The 17785-nt window shown below is 47.2% G+C and overlaps 2 protein-coding genes across 3 annotated transcripts in view; one reads left to right on the top strand and one right to left on the bottom strand.

Annotated features, from left to right (window-relative positions):
* The window catches only part of lbk (leucine-rich repeats and immunoglobulin-like domains protein lambik), a 118080-nt gene that overhangs the window by 59422 nt on the left and 40873 nt on the right, over positions 1-17785 (bottom strand).
* On the top strand, positions 8315-13809 carry LOC149358762 (uncharacterized). 2 transcript variants are annotated; one of them, XM_089570947.1, is made up of 4 exons: positions 8315-8641; positions 10087-10209; positions 10294-10403; positions 13647-13809. In XM_089570947.1, exons 1-4 carry the CDS (start codon positions 8453-8455, stop codon positions 13669-13671), a joined length of 447 nt encoding a protein of 148 aa, XP_089427073.1. In that variant the 5' UTR covers positions 8315-8452; the 3' UTR covers positions 13672-13809. The 2 variants fall into 2 exon arrangements, with proteins under 2 accessions (XP_089427073.1, XP_089427072.1); XM_089570946.1 differs by lacking the exon at positions 13647-13809 and adding an exon at positions 11492-13262.

Genomic DNA, 17785 nt, shown 5'->3' on the forward strand with positions numbered 1-17785 from the left:
GATTCTAAGCACGCCGACTGATCTCATGCATGCGCGCCTTGCGGGATAGACGGTACATATCTCTTGAGTGGCGGAAGGCACGCGGAAACGGGCATGTGGATGAAGCCGGGACAACTAGCTAGCTACTCTGCAGGGTCGGCTAATGATTAACAGCGGTTTACGCAGGCAAGAGGAGTTGGAAGTACACGATGACGCGCTGTACTGGCACGCCTTTACGATGTATACCATTTAGCCTGTTAAAACTGCGCGCAGCGCATACGGTTAGCAAAAGAGCCCACGACACGTTCACGAGTCCACACATTCCAACGACGATGCCCTGCTCGTGCACAGCCCTTATAAAAATGGTCTACAGACAGTCTAAATACTTCTTATGGACTCCATTGCCTTCCTACAGATATTTCTTTGTCCATTCATAGACTATAGACAATGTATACAATCTATAGACAAAAGTCTAATAAAAGTCTATGGCCATAAATCTATAGATTGTCTATAGACTGTCTATAGCATTTGTACTGCCTATAGGCCGTTATCTAGGATTTCTCTATAGGAAGTCTAGAGATTCAAGAAAAAAAGCCTATAGACTGTCCAAAAAAATTTGTAAGGGAGTACAAATAAGACAGCAACACGACGCCGACGTGGCTCGAGTACATACACCAGATCGGTACTCCTCAAACCCGCCTTCTAAACCTTGCGCCTTTCGCGCAATCACCGCGACGAGTCTCCCATTCTGGCCGGAAACGATGCGAACACGACCCGGTCGCGGGGTCCGACCAATCCCGCCGAGCCCCGTGACAAACTGCTCGGTGTACGCACACCCGGCGAATAAGCGCGCCGCCGCGTCCGCGGACTAGAGCTTATCTCGAGCTCGTTTCGGACGTTTCTCAGGGCGGCCCTATCTGCCGCCGCGGTGGGTCCCCCCCGCGCTAGCAGCATACGCCCCGGACGTGATTCAGATCGAACGAGACGCTAATCGTGTTTGTGCGTGCGTGTCCGTGCGCGCATACGCCAAAGACCAGCGACTGTCGTTTTCAAAGCGCGCGGCATGCACGCCACGTAGGGGAGAAAAAAAAAACGCATTCGCAGCAGGGTGCAGTACAGTGTAGCGGCCGGCCGGCATACGCATTTCGTGGTACGCGCGCGGAAGCAAGTCCCGAACCACGGCAGAGCACGGACAACGCCCCATTAAAACGACGTTACCTCATGCGCTGCATGCCGCGGCCCCGAGGAACTGAAACGCTGCGCAATGTTGCCCGTGGCTGCGCTATAAATCAGCCGCCCCGAGGACGTGGAGGAAGGGGAGTAAAATGAACACAATACACTCGTTAAGCTTGAACGACTGCTTGTCTACGCGAATTCGTTCCTTCGCACGTTCGAAGTGCGGCACCAGCCTCGTCGCATGAAAGCACACGCTAGCGGGCTGAGCGGGAGAGAAGATACATACGAGCAATCGGAAGCGCGTATAGTATGACAGAATAAACGTCGCGCGCACCCTCGACACGGCCCCGACACGAATGCAGCTGTCAAACACGCTCCTCAGCAGAGGGCGCATCTCTCGGGAGAACCCGAAACGAACAAAACGTGTCTTTTGTTCGGCATCAAAAAAAAAAGGACGGTCGTTTGCAAGCGACGTACATAGCGGCGCGCGCGCGATTAACAAATGTCGCTCGGGACCGCCAATTAACGCGCTCCTTCATCATCTTGGGTGACACGGGTCGTGATCGAAGGTGAGTGCGCGGGAGACCTGATGGTACGGTTTTGCGAGCGACAGACCGGAATAGACCGTAAATTGTGACGGCCTCGCGACACTGTCGGGTGAGGATACGGCGTCTGTTCCCAACGATTCAAAAACGCACGACGTAAAATCTAACGGAGGAATAAAACGCAGTTGCTTTGCTCCACTAATACCCCTGTCACACGGGCAAGTTTAGTGACACTTTCACGAAGTGCACTTCTCCAGAACGAGTGACACTTTCGGGGCGTGCTGCTACACGGAAAAATAAAGTGTCATTCGGAATTGATGGTGGTGACGATGGCTTTTCAAGTAAGGCACAAAAGATATTACTTTTCGCGCTTCAAAGCTTTAATGCACAGTTAATGTACTGTAGATTCCAAACTGCAAGCAATTTTTTATGATTATCAAGGAGCTTTGTGCAATATTGGCGATTACAAAAAAGGCTTCGCAAGACGAGACAAGCCAGGAGCAGTACTTCACTTTTTGAAGCATCATGGCGACACACGGCGATAACGTTTCTTCGCGGCTGACACAATCTGATTGGCAAAAAGTGGTGGCGACATACATGTGCATTCGAGCGCCTCCTTGGATTGCAAACACTGCACTGTTGCACCGTCACACCGAAACGGTTGCAGATGGACAGATGGTTGCTATGGTTACAGTGTACTACGGTTGCCATGCTAGCCGCCATAGCCATACCGCTGCGGCTGCCTAAAAAATTATTGCAGCTGAAAACAAGAATGTCGGAATATGTGCAGTATATATATTTAATGGCAACGCAAATAAGTTTACATGAACAAGAGGGCAAAAAAAATTAGCTGCGTTCAATAAAACGCCATTTTTATTGCCGACGTTGTATTCTAATTTCGAAACGCTGCTACCGAGGCTATACACTTCGCCCCTCGGGAAAAGTGAAGTGAGTTCCCCAAACTCACTTCTTGCCGAGTGCGTTCAGCAGCGAGTGTCATTAAAGTTCATCGTGTGACACGATGCGAATGACACTACAGGCGAGTGTCACTCGTTGAAAATGACACTAAACTTGCTCGTCTGACAGGGGTATAACTTCTACATCTTTCTGTACCTCTCCCGCTCCATTCTCCGCCACGCGTCGCTGCTTGCGCGCGGCAGCAGAGAAAACTGAGTGACGTCATTGGTCGGATCCCCTGAACGACAAAGCGGGGAAGATATTATATTCATTCACTTATTCAAAAATTAGACGAGGGGGGCGGGGTTACACAAAAATGGCAAAGACTAGAAGAAAATCATACAGTTATTCAATACTTGACTCAATGGAACAAGAAATCAACCCGTTAAAAAAAAAAAAAAGACGACGACATGTTCTTCACCAAAACATATAAAAAAAAATCGAAGCTCCAACAATGCTCACTCCAAGACCCCCGTCTGCATAATGTCCTCGCATGCTGCAAATTCCACTATATACATAAACTGCCCTCAATCGATCAGGACTGCCAATGGTGGGCAGAACTGGCTTGGGACACAAAGGGAAGCTTCTTCCCTAGCGTCCAAGACAGACCTGTTTCACAGTGCTTTTAGGCCTGCGCTACATCCTAGGAAGCAGGCGCCACGGAGCTAACAATGCTATTATATTTATTTCGCGGCACGCACGAGTACACTGAATCATCGTAGAACGTTGAATAGTCATTACGTCAGATCTAATTTCCAGACATATTTCTTGAGAGCACACCTGTGCCAAAATACACTAATAATTAAACAGCCGTGCTGCAAAATGAACAGGTGAGTGCAAAATCCTCGCACTGAATGCTGAGTGCATAAACGAGTACATGCGTGGGAAGTTGCTCTCTCTGATTTATAAGCATAAAGACATTAACACAATCATCCTCTGGCTTTACAACGCACAATATAATTTCTCAACGAATTCCGAATTGATTTCAACAGCCTAACAACCCCGAACAGCTTTAATTCGATGCCTTAGAAGAGTCTGCCTGCCAGATATGAAAGAGACAACTGCTCGCCGCTCACGATGGCAGAGTTTGCATGCACGGCGAACAAACCACGGAAAACTGCGCGGCTTCACCAACAAGCGCGAGTCACGGCGACGCAATAACAAACCTGCGTCCGATAGGGCATGCGGGAAGAGAGACAAACAACCGGTGCCCCCCCCCCCCCCCCCCCCATCAATCACTTCCGCTGAACCCGGCTCGCGAGACAGGAGAAGAGCGCGCGTCACATAATGCGGGCCGCTTGACAAGCGACAACGTGGCGTGACTAGCAGGTCGCTCACTCTGCCGTGGCTCAGTCGCGAGAGACGCAAACGGCGATAAAATACCCCGAACACGACGCCAGGGGCTACGCGAACTGGCTCGTCCAGGAAAAAAAAAAATGGCTGGGATTCGACGCGGCTTGAACCTAGTTATACGAGCGACACGTATGTTAAGCATGCTCTCCACTGTCTCAAATCAAATATCAAGGTCAAGGGTCAGGTACCAAATGGATGCATAGTCATATGATCACGTGGTCATACTACCATAGCTGGTGCCATACCACCACGCATTTAAGTTCGGTTTGACCTCGTGAGGCATTGAATCCACTTGAAGGACACTGAGGACAGATACAAGTTGGCCTGTATCGATACACTCTAAACACGAATACGCCTATACATAGTAAAAAAAAAAAAAAAAGAGTAAGCTACCCTGTATGACAACTAGATGGAAGTGCAGTGTAGGGTGCTGTGTTCTAAACACAAAGAGACCAGACTCATCGAAAACGGAGCTTCTATAAACTGGAAAAGGATAAAAGGAAATGAAATACATGCGCTGCTACCACAACGCCGACAACGGCGACGCCGGATTTTCTGCGTAACGGGAACTTTAACGCTACCGCCTTAAAACAGTGTTCGTCGCACGTAATAATGGTGCAATCAATAAATGAATGCTCAAACTCTGTTCCCTCTCATACTGCTCACGCCTGTATAAACAACCCTCATACCTCATAGTATAGACGACGCTGAGAGCTGCACGACGGTGTCGAGTACTCCACGTATGCAAACAGCGGTGCTCCCTCCAAAAGACAACGCGCAATGCTACTGCACCCGAGACGTCTTCAACGAGAGCCTGTTTTGACAGTCGGCGAGTAGCATTATCCTCTTCTCATCATTGCTTTATTTCACCCGGGCCATTCAAAACACGTGCCCGATCGCAGCGGCATCCTCCCGGAGACCGGCGAAGATCTCGCCTCGATACGGTCCTCTTCCTCGGGTCTTCTTCCTCGGCGCGCGAGGTTGAAGACCCGTCCAAGGTGGACGCGGGCGGGGTTGTTCCGTCGAGCAGCGACCAAGAGGAGGCCGTAAATACGTCAGGCGACAAGGACGATTTACGGGCGGGCGCATCCCGTGTTCTCGCATCTCAACGGCCTCTCCCTCTCTCTTTGCCTATTCGTCCTCCGCGTATACTCGTTACACATTGAAAAAAATAAAAATAAAAATAAAGGAATGGCTCTGTAGCATTTTACTAGGGAAACGGCTGCGCCACGATGAACCCGCAGTCGCAGGACAAACCGCCAGCAGCAGCAAACACAGCGGCGAATCCGCGAGCAATCGCTATCCCAGCCAAGCAAAACATTATCGCCCACGAATTTCTTTTTTTTTATATATATATACACGTAGTTACCCATGCTTTTGCTTTCGTGTCCTCTTATTCTTCTGCGAACATTAGAGCAGAACGCAGGAATAGAAAATCCCACGCAGCCTGTACTACGCAGCATTAAAAAAAAAAACGCGATGCAGAGAAAACCGCGCGTGCGGCTCCGCGCAATAAATCTTCCCTGCTGCCTGTGTCCCTAGAACTGAGCTCGCTTGCCGGAGGTGGCGGGGGCTAGTCCTACGAAAGCGACAATAAGGCCATCGCCGGGGCAAAATTTGAAATTCAATTTCTCTCGGGAGTGTTTCGGCCAAGTGTATACGTTTCTTTCCCTTTCTAAGCAGACAGGCACAAGAACAAGTTGGCGACTTATTCTATACTCGTTCGTTCAAATCGCGTTCTATCTTATTTTATTGGTAATACCGTATAGTATTAGTTAAACCGTTTAGTACCGACACCGGCGCTCAACAGGCCCCCCCCCCCCCCCCCCTTTGGGAATTCGGCGCACGAATATGAGCTTAGACGGTTCCAGACAAGAATAAATACTGCTGCCCCCAGGAAGTGTCTCGCCCTTATTATTTTATAATTATTACGGGTGTTTAATTACTAGCAACAAGAGCTGAGACGCCGCACTGCAAGTAAAGGTCCCGTAAAAAAAAAGGAATAAAAGCTTACTTACGAGTTACGAACCCATGCAAGGTGATAACTGTAGGCGCCCAGACACAAAAATTGGGAAGTTGCTCATAAACAAACAAATAATTACCAAAAGATAAACATAAGCTCTTACTAAGAGGTCATGCTTATATATGCCTCGATGTACAAGAAAATGTAACCTGTGAGTCTTCGACAAACCTTCGTGGCTGAAGAAGAAAATTCGTCCGTGAACAAAACCCCGAACTTTTCTCTCCATCTGCTTTGGTTTCGCTTATTTAATTAAGGCCGGTTACTTATTCTGATTACGTTTCGCCAGTCCTTGAGAAGGACTCAACGTCCGAAACCTCCCTCGACACGGCAAGCAGAATCCGAAGATAACCGAACATTTGTCCGAATCGCGTGGTAAGCGTCAGTTCGAAATAACCGATAATTCGAACTAAACGAGTTCGCATTAACGGCAGTCCGCAGTATACTATAAACTTGGCGTACGTTCAAGCATAAGTTCAGATAGCGAGTCAACGTTTGTGCCGCCGTTTCCTTGTCCGCCTCTCGCGCTGTGCGTTGCCTGAGAGAGAGGGGGGGGGGGGGGGGGGGGGGCGGAGAGGGGGGGTCTCGCCAACCACCGAGACGAGCGGACCCGCGGAGACAGGGTGAGAAAGCGCGCGCGGAACAAAATATGATCCCGCCTGCCGGGCTGCGGGATGGGACAAACGGACGGTGGCGGCGGCCTTCGCGAAGCGTCCGTCGCATAAATACGCGCGACGGGCAGAAAAAAAAACAGCGAAGGAGCGCAAACGTCGGGACGCCGCGTAACGTACACACTAAACAATTTCTCACCCTTAAGGGTGCAAAAAAGGGTGTGCCATAAATTTACACCCTATTTCACACCCTTTGAGCACCCTATTGAGCCGCAGCACCCTACAAGCAGGAAGCAAAGGGTGCATTTACCAGAAGGGTGTAAACGAGGGAGCAAGAAGGGTGCTACAACTAATGGGTGCTGAAGTGCTCACAAGGGTGTACATGGAACTGAGTATATTTATTAATGTACGGATAGATATAACCAAGATATAAGCAAATATCTAAACCAAAAACACGGCGAGAACTACAGCTGATATCCTTTGTACAGAATACGTATTTATTTGCCTTGCAGAATACTACAGTTTGCTTTGTCATTCCTTATTGTCGAAAATGCATAGCGATTATGTGTGCATATTACTCATGTAATTTATAGCAGCAGCAAATACAAGCGATAAATGTTTACACAGTGAACCACAAATCCTATAAATGTAAACAAACCAAATGGCTGACATGGCGGCGCGCGGACACGCGCGGAGCATGGAAATGACTTCCAAAAGGTGAACTCAGTTACGTCTTTAAGTACTTTCGAGCTTAGCGAACATGGAACGCCAACCAGCAAGAAACACGCAACCCAAAATTACCGACGGTCGCGGGGAAGACCCTCCTTCACGCTCGGCCGCTGCGGTTGGCTGCTTTTGAGATCGAGAGTACTAGCTATCCACGACAGCCTCTAGTGTGAACAGATTCACACCAACAGTAACTTTTGTTAGCAGAACTAATTAAATATACTTTCTAGGTTTGGCATTGTGCACATTATTTTTTCGCGTCGCTTGTTTGTGGTGCGTATCTGGTGTCCAGAGTACGCATTCGGTTCGAGATCGAAGGCGAAAGTTCCCCTAACTCATTCGATGGTGAATGTCAATCGAACCTAATGACATTACATGTTCCCGTGTAGCAGTCGATTAATGACATTAGGTGCTAGTGTCATGCGACGAGAATTAATTCATGACAATTAATCAATCAATTAATTCATTAATGAGAATTAAAATTAATGACATTAAATTTGGTACTGCTCGAGTCGTCTTAGCTTTGCAAGTGTGCCTGCGCAGTTAGAGCCTTAATACACCGATAACACTCACCAAGCGCAACGCACCAACCCATGATTGGCCTTTCGAGAACAAAAAGAACGCAAGCAACGCAAGCAGGAAAGAAAACTCGTGAGAGGCCTTCGCCTGGCCACCCTCGCTGGGAGTCCTAGTCCTCTCAGTAAAGACTCAAACAAATCCCATAATTGTCTATCAATTTTAGAACTTTTAAGTTGTTCTGACACCTATGAAGAAATTTGTAAAATGTTTGTGCAGTTTTAGTGTGCCAAACTGCGCGGTTGTGTTTTTGTTTCTTCCCAATAGATGGCAGAAACATCGGCTTAGGCCTAATAGTTCGAAGTTTTTTTAAACTGCTAATATTCTTTGCATGCTGTGTGTGAGAAGTTTCGCGACTGCCTCTTGTTCTGCTACGGTCACGTGATGTTGTTTTCTTCTTGGTGCCGTCGCCGCTTCAACAGATTGCTGCATCTGTCAGAGCCTGCTGTTTGGAAGTGCGTGCGACCGAAACGTTGCGTGCGACCGTGTGTGTACGATTCTGCCCCGCGATGCTGCGTTGCCTAGTTAACGTACCACACTTTGGTGTGGTCGGCGCGCGAACGACGTTCGCTACGAGCCTATACGCTTCAGGGCACGGTGGAATTCTTCAGGGCGGCACCCTCAGCGCTCTCAAAGACGCAGTGTGCGCGTGCCCGGTTCTTGGCGGCAAATTGGACCTGGCGTCATGCTCGTTCCAGGCAAGTGTACGTGTGTTCCTTTGCTTGTTTTCAGCTGCGTTTGATAAGGTGGCGGTGTATGGAGTTTAGCGTCCCAAAGCGACCGAGTTTTTGTGAGACTCCAGAGTGAAGGGCCGCGGACAATTTCGACCACCTGTGGTTCATTTAACGCGCACTGACATCGCACAATACACGAGCCTCTAGCATTTCGCCTCCATCGAAATGCGACCGCCGTGGCAGAGATCGAGCTCGCGTCTTGTGGGTCAACAGCCGAGTGCAACTCTGAGCCATCGCGGTGGCAGCCGATAAGGTAGCGTTACGCGGAAATACTGCCAACTGAGGCTTTTCGGCAAATGTTCGAATCCGGATGGTGTTCACATCGCTAAGAGAGGCATGGCATATTCATGCACGTGAGGACCAGAGCTATACAATTTGCAGTGGAATATATGGTTCGCGCCTGGTTCGCGTCGTGTTCCGCTTGGTAACCGTGCGGGCCGAGCTGTAGCTTTTACATTTGTTTGTGTAAGAGCACATGGCACATTTTGTTCTCTTCCTTTATGTTCTTTTGCGCTATTCATGTGTAAGGATTACATGCAGCAGTTTTTATTTTTACTATGGCCTTACGAGAACAGGCACTGCTGAACTGTGCTATTATTTCTGGCGATGGTTGAAATAAACAGTAACTGGAGGGGCGCTAAACGTTTCGTTTTTCACAGTCGCGTTTCGGGCTTCGCGGCCGAAACCTATGTGCATGAACCTCAGGGCGACGGCGGCCAGCTACGATACGATGCGTTGCTGTCGAAGCGTTTTCTTCATGTCTCTTGTCTTGTAGCTTATTTTCTGAGTCTTCCAAAATTTCCCTATTCGCCCGGAGATAGTACCCATACGTAGTTTGACTAACCAGGCAGTCACCCTCTGACTGTACACGTTAACCATTTGCCATACTGCTGCTCTCCCTTTGTCTGGCTTTGCCTTAGCAGTCGCGCCGTGCAACCTAGCTGTCATCGCTGCTGCCTTGCACAGTCCGCAATGGACATAATATTCGATTTGCCGCGGCTGTGAAGCATAACCTAGAAAAAAAAAGAAAATATAACTATGTTTGTCAGTAACAAAAGGCTGAAACACTTCTTGTGGGGCTACGTGCTAGCACACACAAGAGCGAAAGGCATTTCATGCCCAGTACAAGCACTTCATCCACTTTGCTGATTTTTGTAGTGGTCGGTGGAGGATCGCTCACCATGCAAATGCATATTAGTGATTTTGCTCATATCAGAATAAATTTAGTGTACATTACTGGTCTGTTTTCTAATCCGTGTGCATAGCTCTGCTGTTGCACATTTACTTTGTTTTGCTGTACTAGGCAACGGAGGCAGTGACGGCGGTCCTTGCCGCACCAACTTGTCTTGCATGGACTTTCCTGAGACTCGTGCGCAGTATAAAAACCAATTGTTATTTGCCGTTTCCAGATTTTGGACAAGACGTTTGATGAATACGTCAACCTTTCTGCTGAGGACAGTATCCCAGATTTGTCCAAAATTCAGCTACGTGCACATGTCAGTGAGCAGCAGTGTGCATCGACATCTTCAGAGGTATTTGGATTCAGTAGTCGTGTAGTCAGTGAAATCACAACTCAGTTTCGAATTCATGAATGAGCTGTTGGCTTTTTCTTGCAGCCCACTGTGTCTGACAGGACTCTGGCCAGTGGCGGAGATGACCACGAAAACAGGACTGTGGCCAGTGGCAGAGATGACCACGAAAATGGCCTTGATGTGTCCTTCAATCTGTAAGTGCATAGAGCGGTACAGTATGATCTCAATAATGAGCCTCACAGGATCGCAAATTAATATTTGTTTTGCCTGTTAACCATGTAGTAAAGAAAAATTTATTTAGTGTAAAAACAGAGAAGTCGGCCTGATGGTACATATCTATATATCAACCTGCTACTCTGTGCTGGAGCGTGGAAGAGGAAAAGAGGGTTCAGAAACAAATGAACAATACACTGTAGCATGGAAACTGAAACCACACCTATCCGTTATGGCTAACGACATTTGCCTGCTGCTCACTTTATCGGTGCTTGCAGTGTGCACTTTTCAGCTAGCAGTCATGGCGGTGCTGATGTCAGGATAATGCTTATTGCTCACTGGCGTGTTCGCTGCTCCCATGCTTATATTGCCGCCGTTTCAAGTAAAACTTCTCTACACATCAGATTTTAAAATTCATACACAGTACACTTGTGGTACGAAATTTTATGAATTCGAATCATATCGAAATTTGTTACAGACGTGATTGTATCACCGAGATTCTGCTTGGATGTAATTCTGCTTTCCTCATCATAACACTGGCTTTGAACATTAAGATTCTTAAAGTCCAAGCGTCATAAATATTCTGAAGCACAACACGCTTCACATAGGCATTCACTATGGCCTTTTGTTGCATTTAGAATAGAGGCTAACTTCAGGATACTATCCAACAAATCCATGAGAATGTTCATTACTGATCTTATGCATTTCAGTTCCTCCTAATCTATATACTAGACTAGTTCTGGAACCTTGACAGTGAATTTAGTGCTGGAATTGGCTGGCAGAGACATGCTACTCAATCTTACACAGAAGGCGTACAATTAGGGTGCAGTAGTACAGCGGGAGACAATTTCTGAGACGAAGGAGCTTAAGAGTTCAGATAAAGCAGTTCCTTCTTCAAGAGTGATCGAAGGCATGCTGACGGAGGTCTCTCCTCTTGTGTTAATGATGAAAGTTCTATAGATGTTCTGGTTGTTTTCTCTTGATATCTTCTTAAGATGCATGTCTGATGAAGCGTCAGTCTGCAGTTTTTATAGCATTTGCAGTGTATAGAAAGATTGCTCCTCCCCAGGCAAAAAGCCTCCCCAGATGAACTGCAAATCTAGGAAAGGATGTCGCTGACTTCCCGCCATAGGATTACTGAGCTTTCAACAAGTACTGTTCAAGAGGCAAAGGAGAAATACCCTTACTTAAGGAACTTTGAAAAGCTAAGTCAACTCTTCCTACTATATTTGAGAGACAGCATTTACATTATTTTAGGCTACTTCTTAGGTGAGGCAGCATTTGTTGAAAAAGTAATATAGGTTCTGTGACTGGTCGAAAAACAAATTTTTAATGCACACTAAATGCGAGTGATTGAGTAAAACTTGAAAAAATGGAAGAAAAAATGCCAATTTTCGAAGCTGAATTTTCTGCACAGTAGCACCTCACTGTACGCACTATAAAATTTTGTCTAAATGAGCTGTTTGGGAATCAACCATCCACATCGTGGCAATGTCTTTGTAGCAAGCAACTGCTGACATCAGTCATGTGTCGGCTACTCCTGATTCCAACGTTATCTGTGTTGTGAAAAAAAAAAACTGGTCGCAGTTTGGTAATGTGCACACTGAGCTGCTCTACGGGGGGAATGCATACAAAGCGTTGTGTACCTGTATGCTCTCGAGCCTTAATGCAAGAAAAGGTGCATGAGCATACATTTTTTTTTACCCAGCGATGATGTCATAGTGATGCAACAATTTTGTTACTGCTGTAGTTAGACTCTAGTGACTACACTTATACTAGCAGTTCCTGCATTTAGCACTTGTGTGTGTCTTAAGCGAGGGCTCACTGCTTACCTCCAGCGGGGGATGCACTATGGGTAATTTATGCTGATGTCGCACATTCAGGCGACTAAGTAGTAATCACTGGGCAGGGACTAACAACATATAAAGCAAGAACCATGCAGGTGGTAATCAGGTTGTAAGCTTGGACAGTAACAGGGGGGGAGGGTGTTAGCCCATGAAGGAAGACACACCCTACACACCTTAGCGTGGCAACATTTTAAGATGCAAAACCAAGTGAAACAAAACGAAGCATATCAATGAAAGCAGCTCGAACTACCACGCTGTTTTGACTTTGCCTAGCCGAAGAAATGATTGCTATTTTTTAATGTGAAAGCATTTATTTCTTGGCTCATGACGCGGTGTTCTGTGCATCGAGTGTGTGAACAGAAAGTGTGCACTCCTAGTTGGAGAGCAACATGGGTCACACCCTATGGGTGCTTGTGGCAAGAAGAGCCACTTGCACAAACGCACCAACAGAAACAGCAGTAGTGCACATTGCTTTCGCATTTCTCCACTAAAGCAGACTTCAGTACCCCCGGTATACTCTTTTGATTATGAGATTGAACGTTCTTAAGCAAGTCAAGTCTTTGAAGTACAAGGTAGTGGAGGGCTCCGAATTAATTTAGGTCATCTGGGATTCTTTAACATAATTCACATCCCATAGCAGACAGACGTTTTTTCATTTCGCTTCTATTGAAATACAATCACAGTGGCCAAGGTCGAACTGCCGACCTTGGAATCTGCGGCCGAACGTTAGTCACTGAACCGTCATACCTGGTAGATTGATGCCATGCTTTGCGTCAACTGCATTCTATGCATTGTTACTAACTTTTCCTGAAAACGATTTGCAGCACTTTTGCTCTGATGTCAACAAAATTCTTTACTTATTTCTGATTTTCAAGATAAGTTTGTTGAATGAAAATGTGCTTTATCGTTTTTTTCCCCCTAATGTTGCATTCTTCTGGGGAAGAAAACAAAAAATAGCTGTTTTCTAACTTCCAAAATTTCTTGAGATTTCACATCTGTGCACTCATGTTCTGTTGTACTACAAGAAAACTCAGCTACTGCTTCCAAAAAATTGATGTGGTGAAAAAGTTAGTGCTCAAATGCATTTGGGCAGAAGACCCATTAGCTGTGCCACGAAGGCTGTGCTTGTGCCAAGGTTAAACTGTCAGCACCATAACTTTTGGTTTTCTTTCGTGTGTGACTCGAAATTTTCAGGCTCAAGTACACCTTCAGAAATAAGGTGGTGTTAGTATTTTGTGAGGTCAGAGTGCTCATTTGAACTGTGCATTCGTCAGTTCCTTGCCTTATATTCAGTAGATGCCATGATAAAGTAAAATCACCGCTTTGTATGCGTTGCTGTTTTGTTGTAAAGCACTTTTACATACTTTTTTTTTTCAGTTTTGCAGTGACTTTCAGAGATTGACGAAGGTCAGCCCTTCAGCTTGCATAGCAGAGGGGATTGACAAGATTATAAAATCATCCCAAATGCAACTCATTCCTTGCGAAGCAAGCATAATGGATTCTCTCCGACGTGCTGGAGAAATGGCACCAGAGAGGCTGCGAACGCGATGTGAGTAGTGTTACAAAGGCTTTATTGCTAGATTTCAGACCTACACTCTGTGTCAAATTATTTTTGCAGGGTTTCATCTTATAGGCATAGCATTCATTAGACTTCATCTGTGTTTAAAGGTTTGGTTCTTTCGAGGTTTGCAACTCGTATCTGGTCCTGCATGGAAAGAATTTGATGGCATGTTGCTTAGTGTGCGGAATAGAAAACTGTTGTAATATAGCACAATTATATGTGTAAATAAGGAATGTTTTTAGCTGTGTCAAGCACTAGACAATATTTGAAGACCCGTTGGAATGGCCGTCAAGATAGAGCAGACTTAAATAAGATAATGTTAACCTAGCAGCAATGTTTCATTACTTGTGGGCACAGAAGATTACAAACAACTCACTTTCTAAACAGCCTTTGTCATATAATTAGGGAACTTTAAGAAGATACTAAAAAAGTGCATTCAAACATTCCCTCTAAATGTTTTGCTTTTGCAGACATCCTAACAGTCGCAGTTGTGCGGATACTGTCTGCAAGTGTTAAAGAGATGAATGGGCTCTCAGCTTTTTTTGTGCGAGAGAAGGTAAGTTTCTTAATTTTGTGCTGCTAGAATGCGTGTGTACTATACTAATTTGCTTTGCTGAAAACATTGGTCTAAGACGTTGCTGAGCTTTAATCTGATACATTAAACAGGAGAAGCCTAATATCAATGTAATTACTTTAGTGTAATGGTTTAAATTTTGTTAGCAAATGTGTTATAAATAAATAAAGGTAATAAAGTTGTCATCTAAGAATTGTGAGTGCTGCTGGCTATGGTCCAAAAGTTAACATTGCGTATAAACGAAAATTGCATGTGTAAATATGAGACAAGCCATTTTGTACTGTTAACATTCTTTGTATTGTATTGAAAAAATGTATAATGTACAGACAACTTTATGAAGAGGGTGACTTAAGCATGGAGAGATGGGATTGAATTAATCCCTCATGGGCTGTTTCTAATAATGAAATATTTTCTTGCCACAACAGGACTTGAGCGTTCCGGCAACGCCATGTATAATTTTCACTGGACAGCAGATTGAAGAAGCAGACATTCTTCATATTAAGGTGGATCGGGAGAAACTGTTCATGGTCAAAAACGCAGAGGAGGAGCTGGCGGCTGTTTTATCGGCCAACTGGCTCTTCAGTGTCCAGTACGAACTCAAGCTCTGCAATATGCTTGTAGTGTTAGAGCGCCTTTTTCTTGGCCTCACACTAAGCACACCAAGAGTAGTGGCTACTAAGTTTCTCAATAAAATCAAAAAAATGTGTAGTTAAGTATAGTCAGGGTGATGTGTATTTTTCTGTGATATGTAGACGCATTGTGTGAAGTGTTTTATTGGTGTTTTTAATAAATTTGCTCTGCTATGCCAAAACTATAGCCTCATATGCACTCACTCATGTGCACTCTGATATGCATATATACAAGGCTCCGTGTGCCGCACATGCCTCAAATGAGGAAAATGTGGCCCTGCTGTATGATGGGTTATCTGCCTGTGTTGTCAAGGAAGTGTATGTTACTATTGAAGTGGTCAGCATTGTTTTCCTTAATGAATTTTTCCTTGCAGGCATGTCTGGATGGTGACCAAGCATATCCGGCACATGCATGTGTGCATGGAGGTGCCCTCGATTGGCATACATGCATGTGATCCAAAAAACTGGGTAGCTATAGAACATTATGCAATGTGTTGCCAGCAGTGGCCTGTCAACCAGCATTGTCTGCAGATTCGATCATTCTACATATATGGACACATTTGCTGTCTTGCATCAATCCTAGCCTATTGCTTGTTCGGTGAATCAATGCGGAGCACCCTTCCAACACCCATTTTGAAGGGTGTTATGATTAAAATAGCACCCTTTAGTAAGGGTGCAACCTTTACACCCTTCAACATTTCATGCTGTGCACCCTTTCTTAAGGGTGCTGATGTCTGCACCCTATCTCAGCACCCTTTTTCGAGCACCCATTTGGGTGCAAAGGGTGTTCGTCTGGGGACAAACTGATTTGCACCCTTAAGGGTGAGAAATTGTTTAGTGTGTACGACGGTCCCCGACACGGCGCCGACGCCGTGAGCGACCGCCGCAGACACACACGCACGTCGCGTTGCGAAACGGGAAAGTATGAGAAAGGAGAGGGGGAGGCGTCACGCATACTTCGTTCGCAAGTTCATAAATATGTGCGCAGAGTCCGGGTGCACGAAGGGGGATATGACAACAACAGGTAGGTTATACTGCGCCCAGGAGGAGGAAGAAACGCACGTGACGCGCCGCGCATGAAAAACGCGCCGGGAACAGTTCCTCAGAGTCGCTTTTCTTTTCTTCGGGCAAAGCCTCTCTTTGTGCGGGTGAAGGTACCAGATGGAGCAACGCGCGCTTAGGCCAAAACAGGATTCGGAGACGGAGCGCCCGCCCGCCGAGAACATCGCGTCATCCGAGGGTCCGTGGCGTGCTATGCCGCTGTCGGAAAGCGTGGAGTGCTTTTAGCATAGCCCTAGAGCAAAAACACTGCCACGAAAAACAATAAAGCGACAAATAGAAACCATACCTACTGCTTCGCACACTCTTTTCCCGCCCACTCGACGGCAGTGACCAACTATAGGCGGATACAACTCCAGAACGAAGCGGCTCTTCCCCGTCAGAGGGGACCCCACATTCCAGCCAATGGCGTCGGCCGATTCTCACGAGCCTGCTAAGGCAAGAATACAGGGTGTGGAGGATGAAAGGGGATAGTACCCTCTTTCCATGGTCGGAGATAGGGTCTATCTCCATGCACTGCCACGCCGCTCCTTGCATTGTCACGCTTGCAGGGTCATGACAATCGGCAGACACCATTGGCTGGAAGGGACGTTTGACACATTCGCAACCACCAGTTTGACACATTCGCAACGATACCCCGAAAACAGCCTCGTCACATTCTCCCACATCCCCTTTACAAGTGCAGATAGCTGTCACTCACGCTTCTGTCAAACACGAACGCCCCTTCACCCTTATATGAAAGGGTAGCCCTGTACACGCTCCCGCTCGTTCACACACAACGCCTCAAGCCGCCGCGGCTCTCGAGTAGTTTGTCACATCGTAACAGTTATGTTAGCGAGCCAAAGAAGACGCCTGCGGGGAGGGGGGGGGGGGGGGGGGGGCAGGCAGTATAGGTCCCGTCAAGTTTACAACGAGAGGCGCTCCACAAAGTGACACGCGCCCGATAACACGGCATCTAACACACATCGCGTTATCACGCCCGTTGCTCGCTCCGCGAAGCGTCCCCGGGCGCTCTCGATAAGGCGGGCGAAGAAAAGAGGCTCCCGGGACAGCCGCGCGACATGGGAGAGTGAATCCCCCCAAGACGCCGCTAGCAGGGGAAGCCGGCGAACACAAACCAAAATATGTAACCGGGAGGGGAAAAAAAAAAAAAATAAAACTCAAACTGGCGGCAACGCGTCGAGGCGGCCACCGTCCCTTGGCAGTATATGCGGGTTCACAGCCTGTGGGTGAGTGAGTGAGCACGACACAGGGAGAGAGAGAGAGAGAGAGAAAGTAGGAACGGGAGGCGCCAAGTCCCACACCCGCTGCCGCAACTATGGCTCCCTCTCTCCTGCCTAGGCTCTCCTTCTCCTCCATCGTTCTCGCAGGAGGAGGACTCCGGCCGGCCGGTATGACAACGAACATGGGCCAACATCTCTCTCCCCCCCCCCCCCCACCCCCCCAACGGCCTCGCCTCCCGTCGGCAGCGAAGCCGGGGGCCCGATTTATTAAACGCCGAGGCGCCGGCGAGTCGCGCGCATCGGACGGAGGAAGAACAGGACGGCGGGCAGAGAAAGGTGCGTCCGGAGGGGGGGAGACAACCTCCTCCCCTCCTTCTTTTGGCGACGACGAACGAACCTACGAAGGAGCCGGCCGTCTTGAGGAGCCGCTTCTTGCCTCACCTGCTCGCTTCTTTTTGGGGGCCAGGAGG

This window comes from Amblyomma mixtum, chromosome 2, assembly GCF_055824585.1.
Source record: "Amblyomma mixtum isolate Tamu chromosome 2, ASM5582458v1, whole genome shotgun sequence".
Classification (NCBI taxonomy): domain Eukaryota; kingdom Metazoa; phylum Arthropoda; class Arachnida; order Ixodida; family Ixodidae; genus Amblyomma; species Amblyomma mixtum.